The 24,984-nt window shown below is 47.2% G+C and overlaps 1 protein-coding gene across 5 annotated transcripts in view; it reads left to right on the plus strand.

Moving 5' to 3' along the window:
- Positions 1-22,621, plus strand: part of FHAD1 (forkhead associated phosphopeptide binding domain 1) — a 164,560-nt gene extending 141,939 nt beyond the window's left edge. For 3 of the 5 annotated variants that reach the window (XM_055419258.2, XM_055419260.2, XM_088845340.1), the window contains 8 exons: positions 2,420-2,549; positions 3,213-3,337; positions 5,350-5,445; positions 6,106-6,326; positions 6,865-7,030; positions 13,073-13,153; positions 15,628-15,681; positions 20,124-22,621. In XM_055419258.2, coding sequence (XP_055275233.2) covers positions 2,420-2,549; positions 3,213-3,337; positions 5,350-5,445; positions 6,106-6,326; positions 6,865-7,030; positions 13,073-13,153; positions 15,628-15,681; positions 20,124-20,240 — 990 coding nt within the window. In that variant the 3' untranslated portion in view covers positions 20,241-22,621. The remainder of the gene's footprint in view (positions 1-2,419; positions 2,550-3,212; positions 3,338-5,349; positions 5,446-6,105; positions 6,327-6,864; positions 7,031-13,072; positions 13,154-15,627; positions 15,682-20,123) is intronic. The other 2 variants (XM_088845339.1, XM_088845341.1) reach the window with 2 other exon arrangements.
- The last annotated feature ends 2,363 nt before the right edge of the window (positions 22,622-24,984 follow it).

A 24,984-nucleotide genomic window follows, 5' to 3' on the forward strand; every position in this document is an offset into this window, starting at 1 on the left:
GACTTGGTGATCTCTGCCCAGAGGCCTTCGCACGCCTGGAAGTCCCAGCCAGGCAGCACATGGGGGTCACATCATCGATGGAGACCACCCCGTGATCCTGTACGGCGGCTCCCATCTGTCCCTGTGGCAGGCAGTGGTGCTCCCCAGGGTCTGTCGTTGGCTGACCGTGGGCACCGCACTTCCTCGAGGCCCCAGGTTTCCTGGAGTCCAGGGATCTCCTTTCTCCCTTCGCTTTATGAAACTAGAGACCAGGGCGTTTCAGTTAATGCGCTTTGGACTTTCTCTTGGAAACAGGGCCAAGTGTGTCGGCTTGCCTGCCTGCTTCCTCAAAGATGCCTTTCCCCTGCCAAACAGCAGGGAGCCAGGGCTGCAGGCAGCATGAAGGAGAGGGCTCAGTGGCCCTGCCGGCTGGCCCTGGCTCCTGTCACCATCCAGAGACCTTTATAGCAGCAGCTTCTCCTCCTTACTAGGGCAGCCCAGCCATGGGGCTGTAGCCGGTTCCGCAGCTGTGAGCACCTGGGGCCCAAAGCAGGTCTTGTTCCTATTGAAATCCAAGCTCTTCGTGCAGGACCTGGCCTGTGTGCACACGTTCAGCAACTGTTGGGCACCTGCTGTATGCCAGACCCTGTGCTAGGCACAAAGCAGGATGCTCAGGGTTCTTGCCCACACAAGACCCCCTCTGACTCTCCTGTGTTTGCTGGGAAGGGTTGTTGACCAGAGGGCCTGTCTCAGTTTCTATGATGACGTAGTATTAGAGGAGGATGGGGGAGGGAGGCTGCAAGATGAAAGGAAAAAAGGCTTTTTTTCTTTCTCAGAACAGCCTTCCACACTCAGGCTACTTCCTGCTTTCTAAACCAGAGTGGGTCAGAGGGCTTAAGAGTTGTATGAGAAAGAATCTCCATCTTCTCTAAATAAACAAATTCCCAGAAGGGCCATGAGTAAGGGTCACGTCGGGCTCAGCCGAGCTCTCCAGGCAGAGGAAATGCTGTCACCGAGCCTGGCGGCCGCCCCACCCCCAAAACCAGCCGCCACCCCCTCTCCACCCTCCAGCACGTGTGCACACGCACAGCATTCCTGGTGTTCACTCCCAGGGCAAACAGATGCCCTCACAGAGAGGGAGGCTGGTGTAGAAACAGCCCCGGAAGTGGACCAGCCGAGCAGGCTGAAAGCCAGCTGGAGCCAGGATCAGGGTCTAGTGAGGCCCTACTAAGTGCAGCACCCCCTTCTCTCAGGGCTGAACTTTGGTCCCGGCAGGAACCCTGGGGCAGGCCCCTTCTGGCTCCATATTTATGGAGTCCCTACTGTGCTCGGGCACAGGGCTGAGCTTTGGGGATAGCATAGCCTACATGGGAGACAAACTCTGTTCTCACAGGGCCCGTGCATGCGTGCATGCTCAGTTGTATCCGACTCTCTGCAACCCCGTAGTCTGTAGCCTGCCAGGCTCCTCTGTCCAGGGATTCTCCAGGCAAGAATACTGGAGTGGGTTGCCATGCCCTCCTCCAGGGAATCTTTCCGACCCAGGGGACTGAATCCACACCTCTCACATCTCCTGCACTGGCAGGCAGGTTCTCTACCACTGGCACCACCTGGGAAGCCCCTGCTCACAGGGCCCACATCCTGAAAGAGGAGAGAGGCAATAAACAAGGCGACGTCTAACAAAACGTCCAGCGAGGGTGAGCCCTCCAAGGAAGGATACAACAGGACTGGGGCTGAGTAGCATAGGGGAGGGGGCTCTTTGGGACAAGGCACTAGGGAGGCCTCTGCAGGAGGAGATGGGGAGCAGAGCCTGAATGAAATGAAGGAATGAGTGGTGGAGGCCTGGAGGGGAGAAGAGACCCCAGGGAGGACCTCCTGGGTCTCTCTAGACCAGCCAAGAGCCCATCCATCCAGTTCCCCCTAGCAAATATGAGACCACCATCCTTACTACCATCTAAGCACCGAAAAATGTCCCTCCAGGACTTCCCTGGCAGTCGAGCGGTTAAGACTCCATGCATCCACTACAGGGGGCATGAGTTTGATCCCTGGTCAGAGAAGAGACTAGACCAAAGAAAGAACCAAAAAGGCCCCCTTCAGGAGTAATTTTGATGTGATTGTTCAAAGATGAGAACAGAATGACAAGTGGAAACCCAAAATTAGAAGAATATTAGAAAAAAAAAAAAAACATGGCAAGAAAACATAGAGGGGATCTCTTATTTATAGTGATGCTAAGTCAGTAGGAAAGTTGGAAATCTTCCTAAATGTGACTTTGTATTTGAAATGAAATATTTAAATTCCTTCTCTGCTGAAGCCCCTTAGCGATATTTTCCAGCGTACTAAGTGACAGGGTTTCTGCTAATCCATGAATTGTTGATGTTTCTTCAAATTAAGAGAGAGATTCCGATCCCTAATAAAGCCACTGTCCACACCATTCTGGCCACAGGAGCAGTCCTTCAGTGATCTAGGGGCCAAATGTAAAGGGTCCCGACACGAGGAGGTCATTCAGCGTCAGAAAAAGGCCTTATCTGAGCTTCGTGCGCGAATTAAAGAACTTGAGAAGGCTGGCTCCTCAAGTAAGTTCCCTCCTTCCTAGTGGCCCCTTCTGTGCTGAGCCATGGGCCCCAGACTTGAGGGTTCCCTGTGGGGGCTGACCAGGATCACTGTCTTCTATTCTTATCATTTCATAAGTGAAAAGATGTAGTTTTTTTTAAAAAAAAGATGATGATGAGTGGGGGGAGGGGGGAAGATGGGCAGACATGATCTCAAAGTCAAGAGCAGGCCTTGATACTAAATCGAGGATTTCGTGAAAAACTCATAACATTGTCCTTTTTCTTATTTCACTGTGGCCCAATGGAAACTTTTGCATAGACTGATGGTGTTCAAGGATCAACCTTGGGGAACTTCCTAGATAAATACCCTGTTTAGAGGGAATGGGCTCTCAAGAAACAGAGCTCGTTGCTGGGTGGAGCACTGAGCCAGGCCCTAGAAGCCTGGGTTCAAGTTCCATCCTCCTACCTGTGGCCAAAGGTTCACCCTCAGTGCGTCAGCTGTGTGAGGCTGCAGCCTCATATTAGCTGTGTGACCTTGGACAAGTCATTTCACCTCTCTGGGCCTCAGATTGTGAGGGTTAGTACTGGCCCGTGGTAAGCGTCCAGTTAACAGCAGCTGTGATTTTTTTACATCCAGTGACTTCTTCCTGAACCTTTCTTTTGAGTCTAAATTATTTCTTTTTTTAGATCATAAGGACCACATGGATGAATCATTTCTAGACTTAAAGACTCTCGGGATGGAAAAAAATGTCCAGAAAATACTGGATGTAAAACCTGATTTGCCAACTTTCTCAAGAGTAGAGATCCGAGTGGTAATTTACCTCTTCAGTGACTGACACGTGGTGAGGGTGGGCCTGAGGGCAGATCTATCCAGGTGCCCTGGCATCACTGGTTCAGGGTCAGATCCTCCCTGTTAGCCTAGCATCTGTATCAATTGGTCAGTGCCTAGCAGTTCCAGTGGTCCAGTGTTTGAACTGAAAGGGGGCTTTCAAATGTGCACAGCAGGATGTACCATCACACTGATGTTGGCCAGGTCGATCTCTGGACCCTCCTTTTCATATCATATGTTATATTCTGGAGAAAATATTCAACAATTTTGCCATGAGTTTGCCTAAACATTATGCCATGAGTTTGCCTAAAATTTGCTTCTTTCTGTAAACTCAAAAACCCGAACACAGAAAAGGTAGCAGAAGGGAGCCATGATGATTAAGAAGACATAAAAGTTCTAGAATCAGAGACCTACCTGTGTCCTAATCCCAGCTCTGCAAACCAAGTGACCTTGGCGGGCTCTTAACCTTTCTGGGACTCCATTTCCCAGCTGTAAAATGATGATGGAAAAATTAAAGGAGATAATTATGTAAAGTGCTTATGCCAGTGCCTAGCTCATAGTGAGCACTTAATAGATGATACTTGTGATTATTATTAAATAGTATTTCAATGGTATTATTCAAGAAAGCCTGCCTTCCTTAGGGGGCTTAGTTTGATTTGCCCAGATTTGCAGAAGTAATTTGATTGTTAGGTGGAAGGTGTTTGTTTGGGCATTTGATTGACACATGACAATGGACAGCTCAGGTTAGCATTAATCAGAGAACCTGCTGGGCATTTGCTGCCACAGCTGGATCCAAACCATCCTTGGGCTGTTGGAAGAAATAATTAAAATCATTCAGTCTCATTTCTCTAGACATTTGCTAGACATGTGAATCTTCAGAAATGTGTTGCTTTGAGACTTTCCTGTCAGTCCAGTGGTTAAGACTTTGCCTTCCAATGCAGGGGGTGCAGTGTTTGATCCTTTTTTGGGGAGCTAGGATCCCACATGCCTCAGGGCTAAAAAAAAAAACATAAAACAGAAGCAATATTATAACAAATTCAATAAAGACTTTTTAAAAATGATCCACATCAAAACAATATTTTTAAAAAAGAATGAAAGAAGGGAATGTGTTGGTTTTCCGGCTAAGCGCAAACCCTCCTCTGAGAGTGGAAAGGGAGGAACCATCTCCAGGTGGGGAGCTCAGCTGGATCCCATATCCTGATCCTGCTTCCAAGATTTGCCTTCTCCTTGGCAAAAAGCCCTCATCCCACCACTGACACCACAGAGCAGGAAACCTCCACAGCTGGCAATAATTAAAAGGAGAGAAGGAGCAGGAGAAAGAATAGCTGAGCAAAGGCAACAGGACTCCTATTTTTCTGAAGCTTATCTTCTCAATCTCAGGGCTATTGATTTTTTGAGCCAGGTAACTCTTTGCCTGGGGGGCTGTCCTTTGTGTCACTGGGTGTTTAGCAGCATCCTTGGCCTCTACACACTCAATGCCAGTAGCAGTTGTGACAACCACCAACGTGTCCAGGCATTGCTAAATGTCCCAGGTAAAGGGAGAATGGACAGAGTCATCCCCGGTTAAGAACCGCTGGTCTAGAGGGAAGACAGAAAGTGACCAAAGAACGGGACTAATGATGTGTCATTTCAAGAAGAGTTATTCTCTTAAGGGATAGGAACAGAGCTGTAAGAAAGCAGTTCACAGAGGAATCAGACTGGAATAAAAAACAGCTAGAAGGGGGCAACAGAGAATGAGACGGCTGCATGGCATCATCGAATCAATGGACATGAATCTGAGCAAACTCCAGGAGACAGTGAAGGACGGGCAAGCCTGGAGTGCTGCAGTCCATGAGGTTTCAGAGTTGGACAGGACTTAGTGACAGAACAACACAATTGTCAAGTTATTCTTTAGTAACTTTCCGGTTCTTCGGTTATTCTTTGGGTTATTCTTCTGGATGTAGAAAATCATAGTGGAATACCAAGAGAGAGTTTTTATTTCTTTCTTTATTTCAGCCTCAAAATGGCCTTTCCAGCCCAGGGTCCATCATGGCCACCGATAAATTAGGGAAAACAGATGCAGCTGAGGCTCTGGATCTCAGTGAAAAGCTGGTATGTACACCCAGCATCAGTCCCCCTCCTGTCCAAAGCTGCAACCCCCTCAGGCAGTGTTAACCACCGGATAGCTTAACTAAGCATCAACCCTACATAGATATTTTGTCATTATTACAGCTCTGCGAGACCCATTTACTATCCCAGCATGGGTTGGAAATTGCATAGTTGAATTCCTTGGAAAACTGGGTAGCAAGAATAAATGTTTCTATCTGTTGTCATTTTCCCCCTGGTTCTCAAAAAGGCATGGCGTAAATGGATGCGGGGAACATGAAAGTAGAATTAAAAGCCCCAATTGTACTCCTTTCCAAAGCATGTGTGCTCTGTGATGGCAGAAAATGAATGAAACAGAATTAGACACTTGCCTCCTTATTAAAGGGCTTCCCAGGTGGCTCAGTGGTAAAGAATCCGCCTGCCAGTGTAGGAGATGCAGGTTTGATCTCTGGGTTGGGAAGATCCCCTGGAGGAGGGTATGACAACCCACTCCAGTATTCTTGCCTGGGAAATCCCATGGACAGAGGAACCTGTCAGGCTACAGTCCACAGGATCACAAAGAGTCGAACACGACTGAGTGACTGAGCACAGCACACACACTCCTTATTAAAGCAGCCACCAGCGGTGGTGGGCCAAGCCTCTTACCTGCGAAACACTTTCTCGTAGTACATGGATATGAGCAAAACACTCGGGAGTCTGATGAACATCAAAGATATGTCAGGTCATGTGTCTATGAAACACCTCTCCCCCAAAGAGAGGGAGAGAGTCAACCAGCTTCGACAAAGAGACCTCGATATGGTGTTCGATAAGATCACCCAACTCAAGAACCGGCTGGAGAGAAAAGAGGAGCTTTTGAGAGGATACGAGAAAGACATTGAACAGCTCAGGTAGGGCCCATGTCCCTGCAGAAAGGCCCGGACCTCCATTCTCCAGGCTAAACCTCAGGGCAGCAGCAGACCTCTGGACCAAGACAGGAGGACAGAGGTCTGGGTGTGCAGGGGGAGGGGGGATCATGACTTAGGGTCTGATGGAGGCCAGTTCTCTGGGCCAGAAAGCAGCAGTTAAAGTGCCCTACACTCTCTTAAGGGGTAAGGTGCACCTTTCATGAATGTATCTGATATTTCACCATGTGTGTGCTTTTCATAATTCCATCTTATTTTCAGCAGTATCAGTTCCCTGACCCTCCCTGGGAAATTGGGAGGGGCTGGTAATATAATCTGTGTCAGCTTCATGCCATACCTACACAGCCCATGAGCTATTTATTCTGCCCTCTAGTCCCCAAACTTCATCATTCTCTCCCACTTGTAATGAGACCGCTAAGATAGGCGTACACAGGAGTATTTTGAGAATCTCCCAGGGCAGGGGCATTGCTGGTAAGTGAGAAAGGTGAGGGGAAAAGAGACTTTGTCTCTCCCGTGTGCTCAGGCAGAGCAAAGTGTCGGTTCAGATGTACCAGTCACAGGTGGCCAAGCTGGAGGATGACATCTACAAAGAGGCCGAAGAGAAGGCGCTGCTCAAGGAGGCCCTGGAGCGCATGGAGCAGCAGCTGCACCAGGAGAAGAGGGTCAACAGGGCGATCAGGCAGCAGAAGGTGAGTGGTGCCTGCTTGGCGCAGAGTCTCTGAGGCTGCCCCTCAGCCCCCTTTAGAAATGGCCAGCTGAGGTCCCAGCGGGATCTAGGCAGTGCAGGATGCATTTACTGATGCAAAGCAAAGTGGCAGAATAGCTTTAACATCAGACAGACCTAAGTTTAGACTGTAGCTCTTGCATTTACTGTGTGAATTCAGGCAGGTTTCTTAATCACTCTTAGACTCAGAGTCTGGCTTGTCTATTTTCTTTTTAATTTAATTTTTAATTTTGTATTGGAGTATCGCTGATTTACTATTTTGTGTTAGTTTCAGGAGCACAACAAAGTGATTCAGTTATACATGTACATGTATCCATTCTTTTTCCGATTCTTTCCCCAGATAGGTTATTATAGAATATTGAGTAGCATTCTCTGTGCCATACACGGGTCTTTGTTGACGGTCTGTTTTATATATGGTAGTGTGTATGTGTTAATTCCAAATGCCTAATTCATCCCCCCTCCACCTTTCCCTTTGATAACCATAAGTTTGTTTTCAAACTGTGAGTCTGTGTCTGTTTTATAAATAAGCTCACTTGTATCAGTTGTTCAGACTCCACGTATAAGTGATGTCATATGATACTTGCCTTTCTCTGTCTGCCTTACGTCACTTAGTATGACACTCTCTGGGTCCATCCATGTTGCTGCAAATGGCATTATTTCATTCTTTTTACGGCCGAGTGACATTCCACTGTGTTCAGGTACCACACCTTCTTCATCCATTCCTGTCGGTGGACATTTAGGTTGCTTCCCGGTCTTGACTGCTATAAACAGTGCTCTCTGAGACTCATGGTCTAGCTTGTCTGTATTTTTTTTTAACTTTTGATAATTCATGTATTTTACCTTGTTCTTTCTATTCAGATACCTATTTTTCAGCCAGTTTTATTGAGATGTAATTGACACTGTATTGAGTTTAAGGTATACAGCATAATGATTTGACTTCCATGCCACATGAAGTAATTGCCACAATAAGCTTAGCAAACGTCCTGAATTTTTTAAAGTGGTGTCTATTGTTCTTACTTTCATTGTTCTGCCAGGTGCAAGGGCTACACAGATGAATAAGTTCTCTGAGAATGAAGATTTTCAATTTGCTATTCTGAGTACCCAGAGAATAGTAGACACCCAGTAAATATTTGGTACATGGATGGATGGATGGATGGACAGATGGATGGGTGGATGGGTGGATGGATGGATGGATGAACACCAGATCAATGGATCAGTAGGTGTTCAGGTAGATGGATGGTCAGGTGGATAGAGATAGGTGAATGTCCTTGAAGGACATATTTTTCAGTGCAGCACATACAGGTAAAGAGCTGATTTCAGGCTGACTTAGTGGGGTAAGGGCTCTGCTCAGATCCAGAGAAGGGTACTTGGCTCAATCTAGAGCATTCAGGGAGTGTTTTCCAAGTGCTGACATTTGTTATGAATTGCAAAGGAGAGTTGGAGTTTGTCCACCAAAGGGATGGACAGGTGTGCATTCAAGGCTGTGGGAGCCACAGAGGAAAGGCATGAGGATGAGGGCTTTGCTTCCTGGCATGAACTTGATGAGAGCACTGACTTGAGAGGCCGAGACTGAGACTCAGGCTGGTGATCCAGCTAAAGGAGGCCACCTCCTCCCCCCATCCTGCTGTCTCATCCATCACATGGCACAAGACTCAGTGGGTCCTGGGGTCAGACCCCCCTGTTTACTGTGTGACCTTGTGCAAATCAGTCCCCCTCTCTGAGCCTCACTTTCCTCATCAGTGAATGGGAGCTAAGAGCACCTGCCTTGCAGGATTGTTGTGAGGATTGAATACAACACAGGTAACCCTTCCTATCCAGGCTCTCACTGTCTGAACTCAGGACCAAACGGTTTCCGATGCCCAGGTACACCTGTCCAGGCTCTGAAGCATGCAGCTCAGGGCCTGGGACTCAGCAGGTGGATGCGGCTCTCTTCCCTGTGGCCAGCTGACTGCGCAGGTGGTCTCTGAAGTGAGTGCTGCCCCAGACCCAGTAGAGTCTGCTGCCAAAGTCCCCACACACATCGAGACAGGCATGGGCAGCACCTGAAAACCAGCTCCAGAAGCTCGCTGTAACCCTGTGCCTGCGTTGCAGGCAGTAGTGGGGTCTCTGGTCTTCTTGGCAGTTAACACCCATGACCATCCACTCCTGTTGTCAGCAGCATGTCACTAGCCCCACTGGGCACTGGCACAGCGACTCCTAAATAGATCAGACTCTCCCTGGTCCTTCACTCTCACCTCAGGTCGAGCAGCTCTCCAGGCAGGCATCAGGCAAACAGGGAAAATTAGCATAGCCCCCATCTCTTCATAATGTCTGCAGGCATTGGGCTCCACTCATGCTATGCAGCCATGATCAGGGTTATTAATGCCTTTGGTAGCCGTGCCTCGTTGTCATGATGATCCCCATTTTACAGATGAGAAAACTGAGGCTCAAAGAATTAAAAAAGGGACTTGTCCAAGTTCATAGAGTAGCTGGTAGTTCACAGAGTCTTGTTAGTCACTCAGTCATGTCTGATTGTTTGCAACCCCATGGACTGAGCCTGCCAGGGTCCTCAGCCCATGGGATTTCCTAGGCAAGAATACTGGAGTAGATTGCCATTTCCTTCTCCAGGGGATCTTCCTGACTCAGGGATCGAACCCAGGTCTCCTGCATTGCAGGCAGATTCTTTACTGTCTCAGCTACCAAGGAAGTCCCAAGTAAAGCCTTTACCTAGCCCCAGATCTCTTTAGTCCTAGGTCCTTCATTCTTTGCTGTTCTGGCCCACAGTTGCCTCCTTGTACCTGTTAGTCTTTCTGACTTGGAGCTGTGTATTTTTGCACGCATACGTGTGTGTATGCCTGTGAGTATGTGCTGTGTATTTGTATGTGTGTGTATTTGTGAGTGTGTTGCCTACATGAGCTCTAAGGAGGCCAGACCTTAGAAGGTCATAGAAGGATGTCTTTCTCAACCAAGAGGTGATGGTCAGATGAATTCCTTGCAGAAGGCTGCCCTCCATTCTGCAAACTTTCCAGGCAGGAGGTTTCCAGACAGCAGGCTCTCTGGCTTGTAGCCTCAGAAATGAAAGTGGCTGCTGTCCTGCTCTGAGGGAGCCCGGATGTGGTGTTTCCAGTGCTCACCGTTCTGAATTAAACATCACAGACCTCAGTCTGTGTGTGTCATGGGGCTGCCTCAGGCAGAGGACAGTTTCTTTTCACACCAAGCAATGCCAGGGAGAGCTGGGCCACTGACAGAGTTCTGACTTTCCCTTTGATGTGCCCTCTGGAGAGCTCACCCCTCCCTGAGGCATCCCCCGACCCCCAGGGCTTGGCAGGCGAGGCCCCAAAGCAGAGACATCAGACCACAGAATGGGACAGCAAAGGACCCAAAAAAGGCCATTGTCATGTACTGAAAACCTGAGGATTTACATAATCAGGCTTCACATGCATTATTCATGGACTGCCTCATTTATACACAGTGCAGGGGACGTGCCAGCCTGTTTGGCGCTAGATATCCTTCAGCAGAGAAGGGTCTGAAATAGCCAAGCTGAACCTGTGTCAGGGTCCCCAGAAGAGCTAGAGCTAGGAGCTTTCAAATTCGTGAAATTCACAACTGGAGAAAAGACGTGCATTAACTACAACCACAATCATGGTGTTGCCAATGATATCGTTTGCTGAGCACTTTAAGTATCGTTTACTTTACTTATCAGTTACCAAGGGGCAGGCACCTGCTCCACACCGTACAGGCTTCATCTCTCTCACCAACCCTGCAAGGGAAGCTGGTGAGCATCAGCCCACTTGAGAGAGGGGAGGGCTGAGTTGACAGAGGGTACCACTCTCTGGCTGCTCAGCTGCAGAAACGATTCCCTCTCACCTGCTGCCCTCCCCAGCCCACACTCACTTTCCCACACCCCTTCCATCTGCGTCTCCCTTACCCAGGTGCCTGCCTTGTGTTTCTCTCACCATTGCTCCCACAGTATTCACTCCAGGACTCGGGTTTGCATTTGAGGCTTCTTATTACTATGTCATCAGAAATCCCTATTTATCAGGAAGAAAAAATAAACTTTACAGTTTTGCTGGATTCTAAAGGGCACGGGTATACATACATTCATCTTGGCATCAGTTCCTTCCAGGGAGTATGTCTTCATTGTTTTTAAGTGGAAATTAACAGAAAATAGAATTCCTCTTTCCTAAGTTTTACACTTAGTATTTTCACGAGGAGCCTTACTTTTTAGCCTCCTGTACAAAACTTTGAAACTGTTCACCCTGTTCATTGAGCTCACAGGGTTGAAGCACTGAGAAATGAAATGAACACATCTGAAGCTTCAGAATCCAACTCCCACCTCCACCCCCAAAAATGTAGTTTGTTGTCTTAAATGTTTGACCATCTCTTCACTAAGCAGCACCTTTCAGAATCAAAAGTCGTATTTCCACACTAATACCTCTGGCTGTGAACATGAGACTTGATATGAAAGGCTAGGCATTCACAGAGAACCTGGTGGTCATCACCCGGGGCTCTGGAAGGCCCTGAGTCTGTGGCTCTCTCCACGTGGCAGAGAGAAGGGACCCTGGCCCAGGCTGAGCTCCAGCTAATGCACGTCCAAGTCCCTCGAGAAGGCCTCAATGGCTCTCAGAGTTCAGAGGCCAGAGGTGGAGTCAAACAAACAGCAGTCCAGCCCCGCCCCTGCCCCTAGTGACCCTTGAGTAGGTGGCTTGACCTCTGTATCTCAGGCTCCTCAACCAAAACAACCAAGGATGGTAACAAGAGGCCCACTCCGTGGGGCGGCGGGAGGGTTAAATGGCAAAATGCCCACAGTGCCTGGCACATGGCAAGCCCCGTTTCTAAGGGGAAGAACCGACAGCCCATGGATGGGTGGGGATTCCTGCGTTTCTTTCAGGGAGCTTCCTGCCAGCTGACGCCCTCCCTGGTCCTCCCAAAGCCGGCAGCTCTTCTGTGGTGCTCTTTTCTCCTCGGTGAATACCACCCGGGTCACAGCCAAGAAAGGACCCAGATACCTTTTGTGAATGGCCTAATGCTGGGGTTTTTCAATAGGAAAATTTTAAATGCACAGAAGTGGCCATTTGAAAAGCACGCAAACCCTTTTACTTAGGGCTGGAAGTCTTAAGAAAGGCTGAAGGGCACCAGCTGCTTCTGGCAGAAACCCGTTCAGCCCGCCTGCCAATCAAATCTCCAGCCAATGAAGTCCTGACTAGGGGGCACGGCCACAGCTTTGCCTCTGGCCTCAGCCCAGCGAGCGAGCGTGTGAGATTAAGTCGCTCAGTCGGGTCCCACTCTTTGCGACCCCGTGGACTGTTAGCCCGTCAGGCTCCTCCGTCCGTGGGATTATGCTGACAAGAATACTGGAGTGGGTTGCATTTTTTCATCTAGGGGAATCTTCCTAACCCAGGGATCGACCGGCGGCTCCTGAATTGGCAGGCAGATTCTTTACCATTGCGCCACCTGGGAAGCCCCCTCAGCCAGGCAGGAGCCCCCTAAAGTTCCTTCTGCTTAATTAGCTCATGTCCCTTGTTTTTAAGATGAGAATAAAAATGGCACCTAACTCAATAGACTTGGATGAAATAGGAGGTTGCATACAAAACCCTTAGAACATGGGACCACATAGGATACACGCTCACCTGCCGTCATGGTTACCCTCACTCTTCTATTTAACTCACTATTTTCCAGGATTTCCTTGGGCCCGGGTATTCTTAAGATCCTGGTTTCCTCAGCACCACTTGTGTGTTTTTAGACAACAAGTAGAAATTGGTAGATATTCTGTAGGAGGAGCGGGTGATGGGAGGGGCTTGTGGATGGTACTCTCCTGCCCACAGTGATGAAGTAGGGCAATGTGGCTAGGCTGGTGCAGCCTACAGATAGAAGATGGCTAAAGAAAAAGACCCTCACCTGCCCGCTTCTTCTGCCCACCAATCCCAGTGAATCCCAGCATCTCCTAGCAACCTCAGAGGTATGTCCCAGAATGGAACAGGTGGGGACACACTGAACACTGTCTTGCTCACCTGATATTTTCACTTAGGAACGTTTAGAGGACCTCGAACAGAGAAATGACAAAGAGTCAGCAGCTTGCAACTGTTCCTTCAAAGAGACAGAGAGGCAGGTACAGAGACCCTTTCTGATCTTGCAGCCAGACACAAAGTAGATACCTTATTTTCAAAGGGCAAGAGCTCGTGGGATGCAAATGCCAGCGTGGGCAGCCCAAAAAACATTCCACCCTCCTCCACTCCCTTTCCCTCCCCCACCCCAGCCCCTGCCCCTTCTGCCTGAAACCAGCACAAGGAACCTGAGAGACCCAGGATCTGGAAGTGAGAGAAGGCAGAAGGGCAATGCAACCATCTTGGGTGCTAAATGATTTGGGGACATAGAGACAAAACCATAAGAAAAGAAGAAAGTAAGAATGAGGAATCCCAGAAACCTCTGCCCTAAGAATGAAGTACAGTAGGTGGAAGAAGGGGGAGATGATACAAAATGGAGCCAGAAATAAGGATGAAGGTGCCTGTTATAACACCTCCTCACCTGCCAAAGGGGAGCCCCATTAGACAGTGGGCTTTCTGGTAGCCAATGGGAAATGGAAAACCCAGCATGGTCCAGAGTTCACTGTGTACACGAGATATGATGAGTGTGATGCTCAGAAGTGTTCCTAGAACAAAGACAATTCTGGATTCTTCTCCAGAGAGGACATTGTGTGGTGTAATGAGCAGCACCCCTAAGAACAGCAGTGCAGTGCTAGCTGGGTCATGGCTGTGCACAAATCTTGAGACAGACTGATGACATCGTATCCCAGGGAGTCCAGGAAAAGCATGTGCACACAGGCCAGGCTCTGCCTTTCAGTGCCCGGCCATCCACTGATTGGACTTAACCCAAAAAGATATTTCAGAGCAGTGTTCAAACTGGGGTTCCCTGGAGCCCTTGGGTGCCGTGGGAAGGGGATGACTCTGAACACACACACACCTTTTTCCCACCAGAGAAGCTCTCCACTGTCTGTTTTATACCCCAAGTTCCTCTTGGAATTTTGCTTGGATAAAAGGTTTAGGGGAAAAGGGTAGGGGTGGGATGAGAAGGAAGAAGGTTGTTGGTTTAATACCACTGCTTTATAATAGCTGGAAATTTGGATGGTGACTGCCCCAACTGAGTTTGTGATAAATATTGAGTGGCTGCAGGCTCAAGGCCTTCTCCATGAAAAATGCCTGGAGAACAACTATCTGTTCGATATGGGTGCATGAGCCTTCATGGACAGTCCTCTGAGGGGAGAGTTAGCATCCTTCAGGGAGAATGGAAGAGACTTATTAGTACCTATGACCTGTCCCAAAAGATGGCCTTACTTCCTCCATGAATTTTATGAATGCCCAGTAGCATTGCCAGATTTGGGGAGGCGGGGAAACAGCATGCCCCGGATGTGTTAAGTTTTAATTGCAGATAAACAACAAACAGTTATTAAGTATAAATATGTTCTAAATATTGCACGAGGGCATACTCATAGTAAAAAGTATTTTGGTTTCATTCTGAAATTCAAATTGAACTGGGAATCCTGTATTTTATCTGACAACCCCTCCAACACTTACTGAGGTTCTGAAGCAGGTGTAGCAAGATGGCAGCCCACAGACACATTTCATTTGACTCATGGGATTTTTTTTGGGTACATTTCAAAGTAGGGCAGTTTAACAGAATACTCCAGATTTCCAGCTTCTCTGGGAAACTTGCAAGATCTGGGGACACTAGGCCCACAATCCCACAAGTCACCATCACAGGCCTCCACTTTCCAGGTCCCTTAGGCACTGGGCTCGTGGATTTGCTGCCACCCCTCCCCTGGCTCACCTCACCCACTTCCTTTACTTCCCTGGCCCCTGTAGGAATCAGATTGGTGACCCCAGTTGATGCTCAGGGCTCTCTGAGAAAGTCCCCTTCCTGACGCCCCTACACGTTCACCTGCAGGATGTCGGTCTGCAAGGGGGACCCCAGTTCCCTCTCCCTTTGCTGTCTCCAGTGTCTCAAGGATGCTCTTTCTTTGATGAACTGTCCCTGAGGTGCAGAGTCTTGAGCAGATCAGGGCAGCAATAGCAATCAAACCCCAGGGGAGCGGCAAGCTTCAGATTCTCAGTGATGGCTTCCCAATAGGCCCCCAGAGTCCCTGCCAGGGAGGTTAACCACGGGGGCCTTTGTCATGCCTAGGCCATTGAGTGGAAACCGGTGGCCATGTACAGCCTCTTCTAGTGACCTGGAAGGCTGTGCTTCCACCTAAAGCAGATCTGTCCTCCAAGGAGAGTATAGCATCCTCCATAGTCTTCTTGGTTGACCCACCTCCTTCTCTACTGGAACCTGGAATAGAGATCTCTAAGAGGTTCAGCAGGACAGTGTAGCGTTGCCCCAAAGGCACGCCCCATTCTACAGACACCCCCCCCATCCTTATCCCCTCCCTTTTCTGCAGACCCTCATCCTCATGTCGTCACCTAGGAAGGCTCAACATTTCATCCAAATGGGTAGCATCCAAAAGTGGAGAAAAATCTGTTTTTCTTTGATGCAAAAGACAAAGCAGAGCATAAGCTAAAATTTGTCAATATTCTTTCTGTGTTAAAGAGACGAATGTTTGTAGAGGCGGTGAAGAACAAGATGCAGAACTCAAATTTCCAGGTGAGCCAGGAGAGGACAGAAGAGAGGAAACCACAGAACATAAGCAGGAAGCCCAGTTGACAGTAACACTGTATCTGTTGTGTACTGAGCATTTAGCATGTGCTGTGCACACAGAACTAAGCACTTGACCTGAAGTATCTCATTTAAACTTCACAACAACCCTATGGGGGGTAGGTTTTGTTATTATACCCAATTCTCGGATGAGGTGTCTGAGGTTTAGAGACTATTTGTCCAGAGCCACACTGCTAAGTAGGTGACATCTGACACCCAGGTGAGAGTGCTGGCTTTTCTTCCTTGAAGTTATAAACTTCTAGGTAATAAACCTGATAACACTTCCAATGGCATTTCTCTTGAATTTCACAGAAACATCCTCTAAAATTCTTTTAAAAGTTGAGAATTAAGACTTTGAAATCTTGAGCATGTTGAAACATTGCCATTAACAAATCAGCCCTGGAACTGGAATTAAGCCAATCCACATTCCCACTTTGCAGAAAGTAGAGGCGAGCTCTCAGGAAGCTTGAAAGCTGAACACATTTTGGTTGAATAAGAGAGAAGAGACATATTCAAGTTTGATAAAAGGCCACAATCATTCTGAAGCAACCAAATTATCATTGGTAGAAGAAACAAAGATATTCTAGGTGAGGGATATATTTGGAAAATGGAAGCTTCTTCTCAACCAGCATCCTTGTTCTAAGCCCAGAATATGGTTACCGTCCCAGAGCAGGACATTAAAATGACAGAGGGCATCCTGGGGGCCCCTATGATCTGAGACCTTTGCCACCCTGCAAAGTGGAAACGTTGGGAAGTTTGTCACTTATTCATTCACGTATATGACTGAAGCAAAGCAGAGGAGAAAGAAAGAGCCCTAAGCTAGGTTTTGTCTGAGGACCACCTGGGGATGTAAAATGACAGAGGGGATATTGACATGGTTCCCAGATGTTGTGGGAACACTGTGCTTCTCTGAGATACGAGACCCCCTGGCATCTCATGCTGCCTTCAGCTTTAACAGAATAGGGGCCAGTGGTGCTTTGGCTGAGAGCAAAGAGCCAGCTTCCCATTTTCCTTGCACTCCAGCCCCAGCTTAGAAGTTGGTGTCAGAGATCTCCTTGGTACAGGAAGGTTTCCTCCAGGTTCCCTACCAACTGTAGCTTGGGCTACTCCTTCCTCCAGAGTGGACCTGGAGTCCTTCAGGGGATGTAGTCACCAGGACCACATTGACAAAGATGGGATGTTTGTTCTCTCAGCCTCGCATAAGAGACTCCCAGAGAGTCTCAGCCTTTCTTATAACAGAGTCTCCATCTCTAGTACGCTTCAGAACTAGCACATTCTTCCTTTTTAAGATCCTATGGGATTCATATCGATTTTTTTCCCCCTACAGCCAACAGTCTTCTATAATTGTCAATCATATGCTAAAGGGGAAAATCTTCTAGTTAATAAATTGAATGCCTAGTCTAGGCCACATACTGTGCTAGGAACTGGGGACAGAAAAATGAACAAAGAGATACGACCACAGCCTTCATTCATTCAACGAATATTTGTTGAGAGGCCTGCGATATGGTGGGTAATATTCAGGTGTTAGGATTCAGTCCCATTCTCAGTGGCAGCAATATCACCCCCGAGAGGGCAAAACTCTACTTTTTCAATGCATAAAGCACAGAAATACACACAGTGCTATCTGTAATAATCAAATTTCACGGAGGTGAGAACTTCCCAGGTGGCTCGGCGGTAAAGAATCCACCTGCAACGCAGGAGATACGAATTCAATCCCTGGGCTGGGGAGATCCCTGTAGAAGGAAATGGCAACCCACTCCAATGTTCTTGCCTGGGAAATCCCATGGCCAGAGGAGCCTGGTGGGCTACAGTCCATGGATCTCAAAAGAGTTAGACATGACTTAGAGGCTAAACAACAACAAAAGCGATTAGGAAAGAATGTCTAAGAAGACTCCTTAAGGAAAAGGATGATAATGAAAAAAAGAGTGAGAAACGCCAGGTTAGATCAATGAAGAAACATGTAAAACTCCCAGTCTTTCATGGCTTTTTATTCTGGGGCAAATAAATAAACAAATATTGGGTTGGATGAAAAGTTAATTCGTGTTTTACCATTAAAATGTTATGGAAAAATCCAGATGAACTTTTTGGCCAACCCAGTACTTTCTGGGGAGAAGGCAATGGCAACCCACTCCAGTACTCTTGCCTGGAAAATCCCATCGGTGGAGGAGCCTGGTAGGCTGTAGTCCATGGGGTCGCGAAGAGTCGGATACGACTGAGCGACTTCACTTTCACTTTTCACTTTCATGCATTGGAGAAGGAAATGACAGCCCACTCCAATGTTCTTGCCTGGAGAATCCCAGAGACGGCGGAGCCTGGTGGGCTACCATCTATGGGGTCGCACAGAATCGGACACGACTGAAGTGACTTAGCAGCAGTACTTTCTGAGTTGTTCCTGACCTCAGGAACACTTTTCACAGGGACCTCTCCATCCCCCTCCTTAATCCAAAGACAAGGAGAGGCCTCCCTGAAGTAGGGAAGTTTAAAACCAAGACCTGAGGTGGTGTGGGAATGAACTGGAATCTTTGTGCCCAGATCTGCCACTCTAGTATGCCCTGAGTTAATTCCCAGTTAATTTCCAAATTTCCAATTTAAATGTCCTTATTTAAATGACAGGCTCCTATCCTGGCCTTGTTCTAAGGGTGAGCAGGGAATGCAATTCCAAACATGCAGGATGAATGCCTGTTGCTGCCTGAGGTCCCTGGCTCAGGACAGACACAGCCAGGCTCCCCCAACCCCTTGGGCCCACACTTGAATTTTCACATTTCCCATTCCTCGTGCCTTCCTTTTCCCGGTTCATCCATCCCCTCTGCCTTTCGCTGTCCCCGACCTCATCACTCAAAAAAGTGGACCAAAACTTGCTCTGTGGTGCTTCCCAGACCTGGGACTTGGGGGACCCTGAGAATAAGAAATGTTCATTTTTAACAAACACCCATTCTCTCGCTCTGACAGTCAGCCCCACACCAGGTCAGGGCACTGGCCCTGGGGACCCATCCAATTTTACTGAAAATCAAACTAAAAAGGATACAAAGAAAAACTGGTTTAGAGGCAAAAGATTGTCAACATTTGCTGTCTGTTTTCCTTTTATCTGGGCATTCCAATCAATATTTACTTTGTGGGCTAGTGTAGAGATGTTAGCCTATCTCACCCTGAAATGTTTTCCTGCAATGATTTTGAAAGCAATCTCAAAGCACATTTCAAGGCTCCTGGCAGCCACTGGCATAGGTCAGGCACAGTACATGATTTTTAAGCCTGTTTTAAAGTGAAAAGAGTTACAGAGATGGTCCTACCAGCCCCTTCCATTTAAATCCACCCAGAACCTCCTCTCAACCCCTGAGGAAGACAGGACGTTCTGGTCCCTATCTGACAGATGAGGAGACCAAGGATCACGTTTTCAGAGGTGGAGCTGAAACTTGACTACCTGTAGGCCTGTAGGCCCTCTTTCCCCAGGGGCATGAGTTGGAGTCAAAAACCTGCAGGAAGTAGGGCTGGTGATGTGAAGCCTGTTGGAAAGAAACTTGCAAGTTACAATCATATCTACAGTATAAACAGAACCATGTGAGAGAGAGATTCTTGGGTTGCAATGAATAGAAACCTATTCAGAAAGAGGGAGGGGGCTTTTATAAGGATATAAGAGTGAGTGCCTCATAAATACTGAGAGCTGAGAGAGAGCCTGGCCTCAAAACAGAACTAGTAGGCTGTCATCTCCCAAGCATCATCTCTCTTACACACAAACACACACAGAGAGCTCATATCACCTCTCTATGTCTAAATCTCCCCTGATCTCGTCTATCTCTGGTCATGTGATAAAAAGGGATGAACTCACAGCCCCCCCAGTTCAAAGAACCAGCTCAGGTAGTAAGTAGCATAATAGAGCCCATAATCCTAAACCCTGGGAGTGACCATCTGAAAAGCCTAGCCTGTGCCAAAGTGCCCGATCAGCTAAGACCAGGGACAGAGTCATACTCATGACTGCCCCAAGCCAGTGGCAGTGCTTAGAATAGGGTTAGACAGACTTGAATATCCTGCATTTTTCTCCTCCTAAGACATCAGAGACATAAGACATTCAGTTTAGTAACAGCTTTTCGAGAGAAAGTCCATCCCAATGAATGTGCCCATAATCAGAAACTCCTGGTTTCAAAAAAAGAAAATATAAGAAGAGAAAGCATTATCTGTATATCTAGAAGGGAGTACACTGGAATGTCGATAAGGTTACCTGTGGATAGTGTGAGAATAGTGGATTATTTTAGCTTCTTTTTGCACACATCTATGTCTGTGTATAATTTCTTTTTTTTACAAATACTTTATTTTGAGTAAAAAAAGCCAATTTGAGTGGTATATTTGGAGATATCCTTACAATTGTCAAGTTTGTGCATTTGTTGCTCTTGTTGAAGGTCGGAGCCAGAAAAGCCACTGCAAAGATGGACCAAGAAAGAGAGATGCTAAAGAGAGAGATGTCCAGCAAGTCCAGCCAGAGCTTTCTGTTTTCTAAGCCTGGTGGAAGGAACTAAAAACATCATCCCTCCGGGTCTCGCAAGATCCTCCTCCATGAGTCAGAGAGACTCTTCCCCACCAAATCACAAAGACACTTTTTTAGGATTTAAAAGATTGTTACCCTGTGTGTTGTTTCCTAGACTGGTATTTTGCACGGTGCAATTTTTCGGAGTGTGTGGGGAGAGGGGCTCTTTTCACAGCTATCTACGAATGTAAATGCACTCAGGCATATGAAGAATTAGTTCAAAATTCTGATTCCTAGGCCCAGTAGATAAACTTATGTGTCTGGGTTGTGACGTACCAAATGTCACACCTCCACGGAGCTCCAAGAAACCCACAGTTGAGAAAACCAAGGTCGTGTTACTGGGACCACAGGACAGAAAGGTAACCTCAGGGGCTGCTGGGGCCACGGTATAGTGCATTTATATCTGAATTTCTTATAATAAATTTGAACACCAACCTGTTTTTATCACTTCCATAACAATGAGTCACATGTATATGGCACTCTGCAGTTTTCAAAACCCTTCTCATCTAATCTTCCTCCAAGCCCTGGGAGGTAAATAGTATTATATTCCCCATTTTACAAATGAGGAAGCTGAGGTCCAGAGAGGTTAAATGGCCCATCTAAAGTCACACAACTAGGAAATTCAAGGGTTGGGTCTGGAACCCAGGTATTTAACTCCCGTCTCACACTGCCCATTCTGTCACAGCAGGATAAGCCCTGTAGTTCAAGTCACAGGCCATCAGGACAGACCAAGTACCCAGTCACCAAGGGGCACGCACTGCCCAGGTGGACACACTCTTTTTCCATGTTATTTGGAGAGACTTTCACTTTTGCCCTCCCTGCAGCCATCTGTATATGGCCAAGACCACCAAATAAAATGGGAGGAACAGCAGACGTCATGAATATCACTAATCTTTTTAATTTTAAAAAGCCACAATAAAAATATTTTTATATTTTAAAACTAAATGCATTCTTTATACTAATGATTAAAACTAGAAGGAAACAGGAAAAGTTATTTGCGTGATATTCCACTAAAGGTACATCTTACACAGTGAGAAGGTACATCTTACATATGACCTTAAAAATAATCTTGAAGGGAATTCCCTGGTGATCCAGTGTTTAAGGCCCCATGCTTTCAAGACAGGGGGTGCAGGTTCAGTCCCTGATCAGGGAACTAAGATCCCACATGCCTCATGGTGGTGCAGCCAAAAAAATAAAATAAATTTTTAAAAAATTTAAATTATTTTAAATTAATAATTTAAATTAGTTTTAAATTATTTTTAAAAAATTATAATAGTAATCTTGAAAACCCCAGTTTTCCATAAAGAATATGATATTACTTATACTGCACCATATCCCCAAAATCCAAAAAGCAGTCTCCAGCACCAGAAAAGATCACTAGGTTAGACAGTAGTTAAGAAGCTGGCTAATGTTTGGAAGCCAAATTGTTGGGGGGGGGGGGAATACTTAATTTGGTTGAACATGAATATTTGAATTTGCAGAAGTCAAATGTGATGCCTCTGTGACTCCACTGTATTTTAGGTCTCTCAAAGGACATGTTAATTTTATCATATCAACTTTGCAACCCACGATGGTGATTTCCTTTCTTCACTCCTTGAACTAGGAGTTCTTTGGGTATCACCCCAGCCACATACACCTTTCTCTGAGAATGCACACTGCCCGCCCAGTCAGGTTTGCCCTAGCTAATGCTGCTCTCTTGGCCACAGCTGGTTGGCTGAGCAGTAGATAGTCTACCGAAGCCACACCAATCAGGTTTCACTTCTAACCCAAGCTGGGCCAATCAGTACCTCCACCCTTGGTATTGGAAGTAGGGCACAGGATCACCACACAGGTCATTATTGGTATGGAGCTGAGGTCTTGCAGTTCCCAGCTGGTGTGGCCATTTCTTCCACTGTGTTTGGAGAAACGAAGGCAGTCTAAAATGAGACAGCTGGGATAGATAAACAACAAGTGGAAGTAAGAAACCAAGACCACCAGAGAGAGTGCAGTGGACACCACAAGTCCCTTAGTCATTGCCCCCCTCTACTGTATAAGCTAAAGGTTAAGCACCTTCATTTCCCAGTTTCCCTGGCAACTAGACCCGGCCATGTTGCTCAATTCTGGCCAATGACATGCAACTGAAGGTCCTGGACAGGGCTTCCCTTCTGGAATTAAAGGCAAGACTTTGCTAGGAGAGAGATTTTTCTCTTTGTCCCTTTGTCTTGTCTGCCTTTTCTCTCTGGAGCTCAGACTTGGAGCTGGAGCAGCCATGCTGGGAATCACCAGGAAACAAGCAAGAGGCCAAAGCCCATCTCAAGTACAACGGAGTGGAAAGATATGAAAAGCCTGGGTGGGAGCCTGGTAACATCACTGTGCTGTACACCAGTGTACTGAACTGCCTGCCTCTGTACATCCTGTTATGTAAATAAATAAATCCCTCTCTGTTTGAGTCACTATAGTCTGGTGTACCTGTGTGTGCTATGGAGCAAACCACTTAAAAATTCTCAGTGTTAGTCACTCAGTCGTGTCTGACTCTTTGCGACACTATGGACCATAGCCCACCAGGCTCCTCTGTCCATGGGATTCTCCAGGCAAGAACACTAGAATGGGTTTCCATTCCCTTCTCCAGGGGATCTTCCTGACCCAGAGATTGAACCTGGGTCTCCTGCATTGCAGGCAGATTCCTTACCATCTGAGCAACTTGCTGACTTACAATGGCAAACATTATTTCTCATGATTTCATGGGTCAAGCAGGACACATGTACTGGGCTGGGCTGGCCTGGCTGGAGCTGGATGGTTTGGGATGCCTCGTGTACATGCCTGATCATTGACAGGCAAGAGGGCAGTGGTTCTCAATCAGGGGCAATTTTGTCACCCAGGGAATATTGGGCAATATCTGGACACAACTTTGGTTGTTAAACTGGCATGGGGAGGTGCAACTATCTAGGGCAGTGTTCCCCAGCCTCTGGGATCTAATGCCTAATGATCTGAGGTGGGGCAGATGTAATAATAATAGAAAAGTGTACAATAAATATAATGCACTTGAAATCATCCTGAAAACATCCCTCTGCCCCAGTCCATGGAATCGTCCATGAAACTGGTCCCTGGTGCCAAAAAAGGTTAGGACCGCTGACCTGGGGGTAGAGGTCAGGGATGCTGCTAAGCATCGCACAGTGCACAGAACCGCTCCCCACAACAGAGACTTATTTGATTCGGAATGTTAACAGTACTAAGAATGAGAAACCCTGGTCTAGAAAGGCCTCAGCTGGGATTTCTGTCTCTGCCTGGTGTGATCTCTCTTTGCCCAGCAGGTCAGATCAAGCCACAGGTTCCCAAGAGCTGCAGGAGAGACCAAGCCCCAAAGCACACTTTTCAAGTCTCCACCTGCCTTGTGTTTGCCAATATGTCATCAGACAAAGCAAACTGGACAGCCAGGGTTCATCTGGGAGAGGCTCCACATTTTCACCTACCCACATCAAGGCTTCTGTTATTTAAAAGCTGAAAGCATTCCAACTGACACAGAAAGTTACCCTAATTCCTGATGACTTTCTGGTTCCTGGTTTCTTTCCTGGGAAAGGCCAGTTCTAGGGCCTGCCCTTGGCTTCCACTAGGACAGTGCATCACTCCAGGGTCTCTGGTCGCAAACAACAGAAACCTCCTGTGGCTAACTGAAACAGAAAGGGAGCTTATCGAAAGGCGACAAGGTAGGTTAGAAAATCACAGGGCGAGCAAAGCTGAGAAGTCAGGACCTTCAGGAGAAAAGTCAGGACTGTCAGGAGCCAGCTCTTCTTTCCCACAGATGTCCTCTTTTTTTGCTTCAGCTGGTTTGAGTTTCTGTTATTGCAAACAAAATGGCCTTTATTAAGACACTCTTGGGACTTCCCTGGCGGTCAAGTTGTTAGGTCATCACCTTCCAATGTGGAGGGTGCCAGTTCCATCCTTGTTCAGGGAGCTAGGATCCCACATGCCTTGCGGCTGAAAAACCAAAACAGAAAACAGAAACAATATTGTAATAAATTCAATGAAGACTTTTTTTAAAAGACACTCTGGTACACAGCCCCCACTGGTAGCTCTGAGAAGCTACCAATCACCTTTCCCCTGGGGTTGTTCCAAGGGACAGGCAGCTTCACCCTCCTCCCAGAGCTCCCAATCTTCTGATACCTTCTAGAGGCTAAACCAAACAACTTCCTCCCGCCTTTGCCAATGGCCGCCCATTTGGATTCGTGACTTTGCAGATAAGGTGCCCTTCTCCAGAAACTTGGCACAGCCAGCCATGCCTGCTGTTGTGGAAACCAGAGTCATGAAGTGTCTGCAGGAAAAAACAGCTTCCGCCAGATCTGCATTCCCAAGTGTGTTCCTGGTAAGTGGAGTGGTTTCCAATTTTCTAGGGTCTTAAGAATGAAAGCAATACACGGAAGATGATGAGAGGAAACCCAACACCTGCTCACGCTGATGCGCTTCTCTTATCCGTACTGAGGTTCCTAAAGCCTCTTTTCTGTACTGAGGTTAGGGCACCTGGTGAGGGTAGACTATTTCAGCTTATCAGCTTGGCCTCATTTCCATCAAGATGCACTGCTTGCATCCGTCTGCTCAGTGTCCTGAGTTATTTTGGGCCCATTCATGACCTTCTGTCCCTGCTTTTGTTTTTAAACATTTTTCTTTGTCCATCTGTTCCCTAGCAATCCATCACAATGCCTCCTTCCTGCGGTGGGAAGCATTAGCAGATTCCTTGTTTTGGCTTTACTCTCATAATGTTT

This window comes from Moschus berezovskii, chromosome 17 (assembly GCF_049115385.1).
Source record: "Moschus berezovskii isolate FMDL1 chromosome 17, NW_MosBer_1.0, whole genome shotgun sequence".
Classification (NCBI taxonomy): domain Eukaryota; kingdom Metazoa; phylum Chordata; class Mammalia; order Artiodactyla; family Moschidae; genus Moschus; species Moschus berezovskii.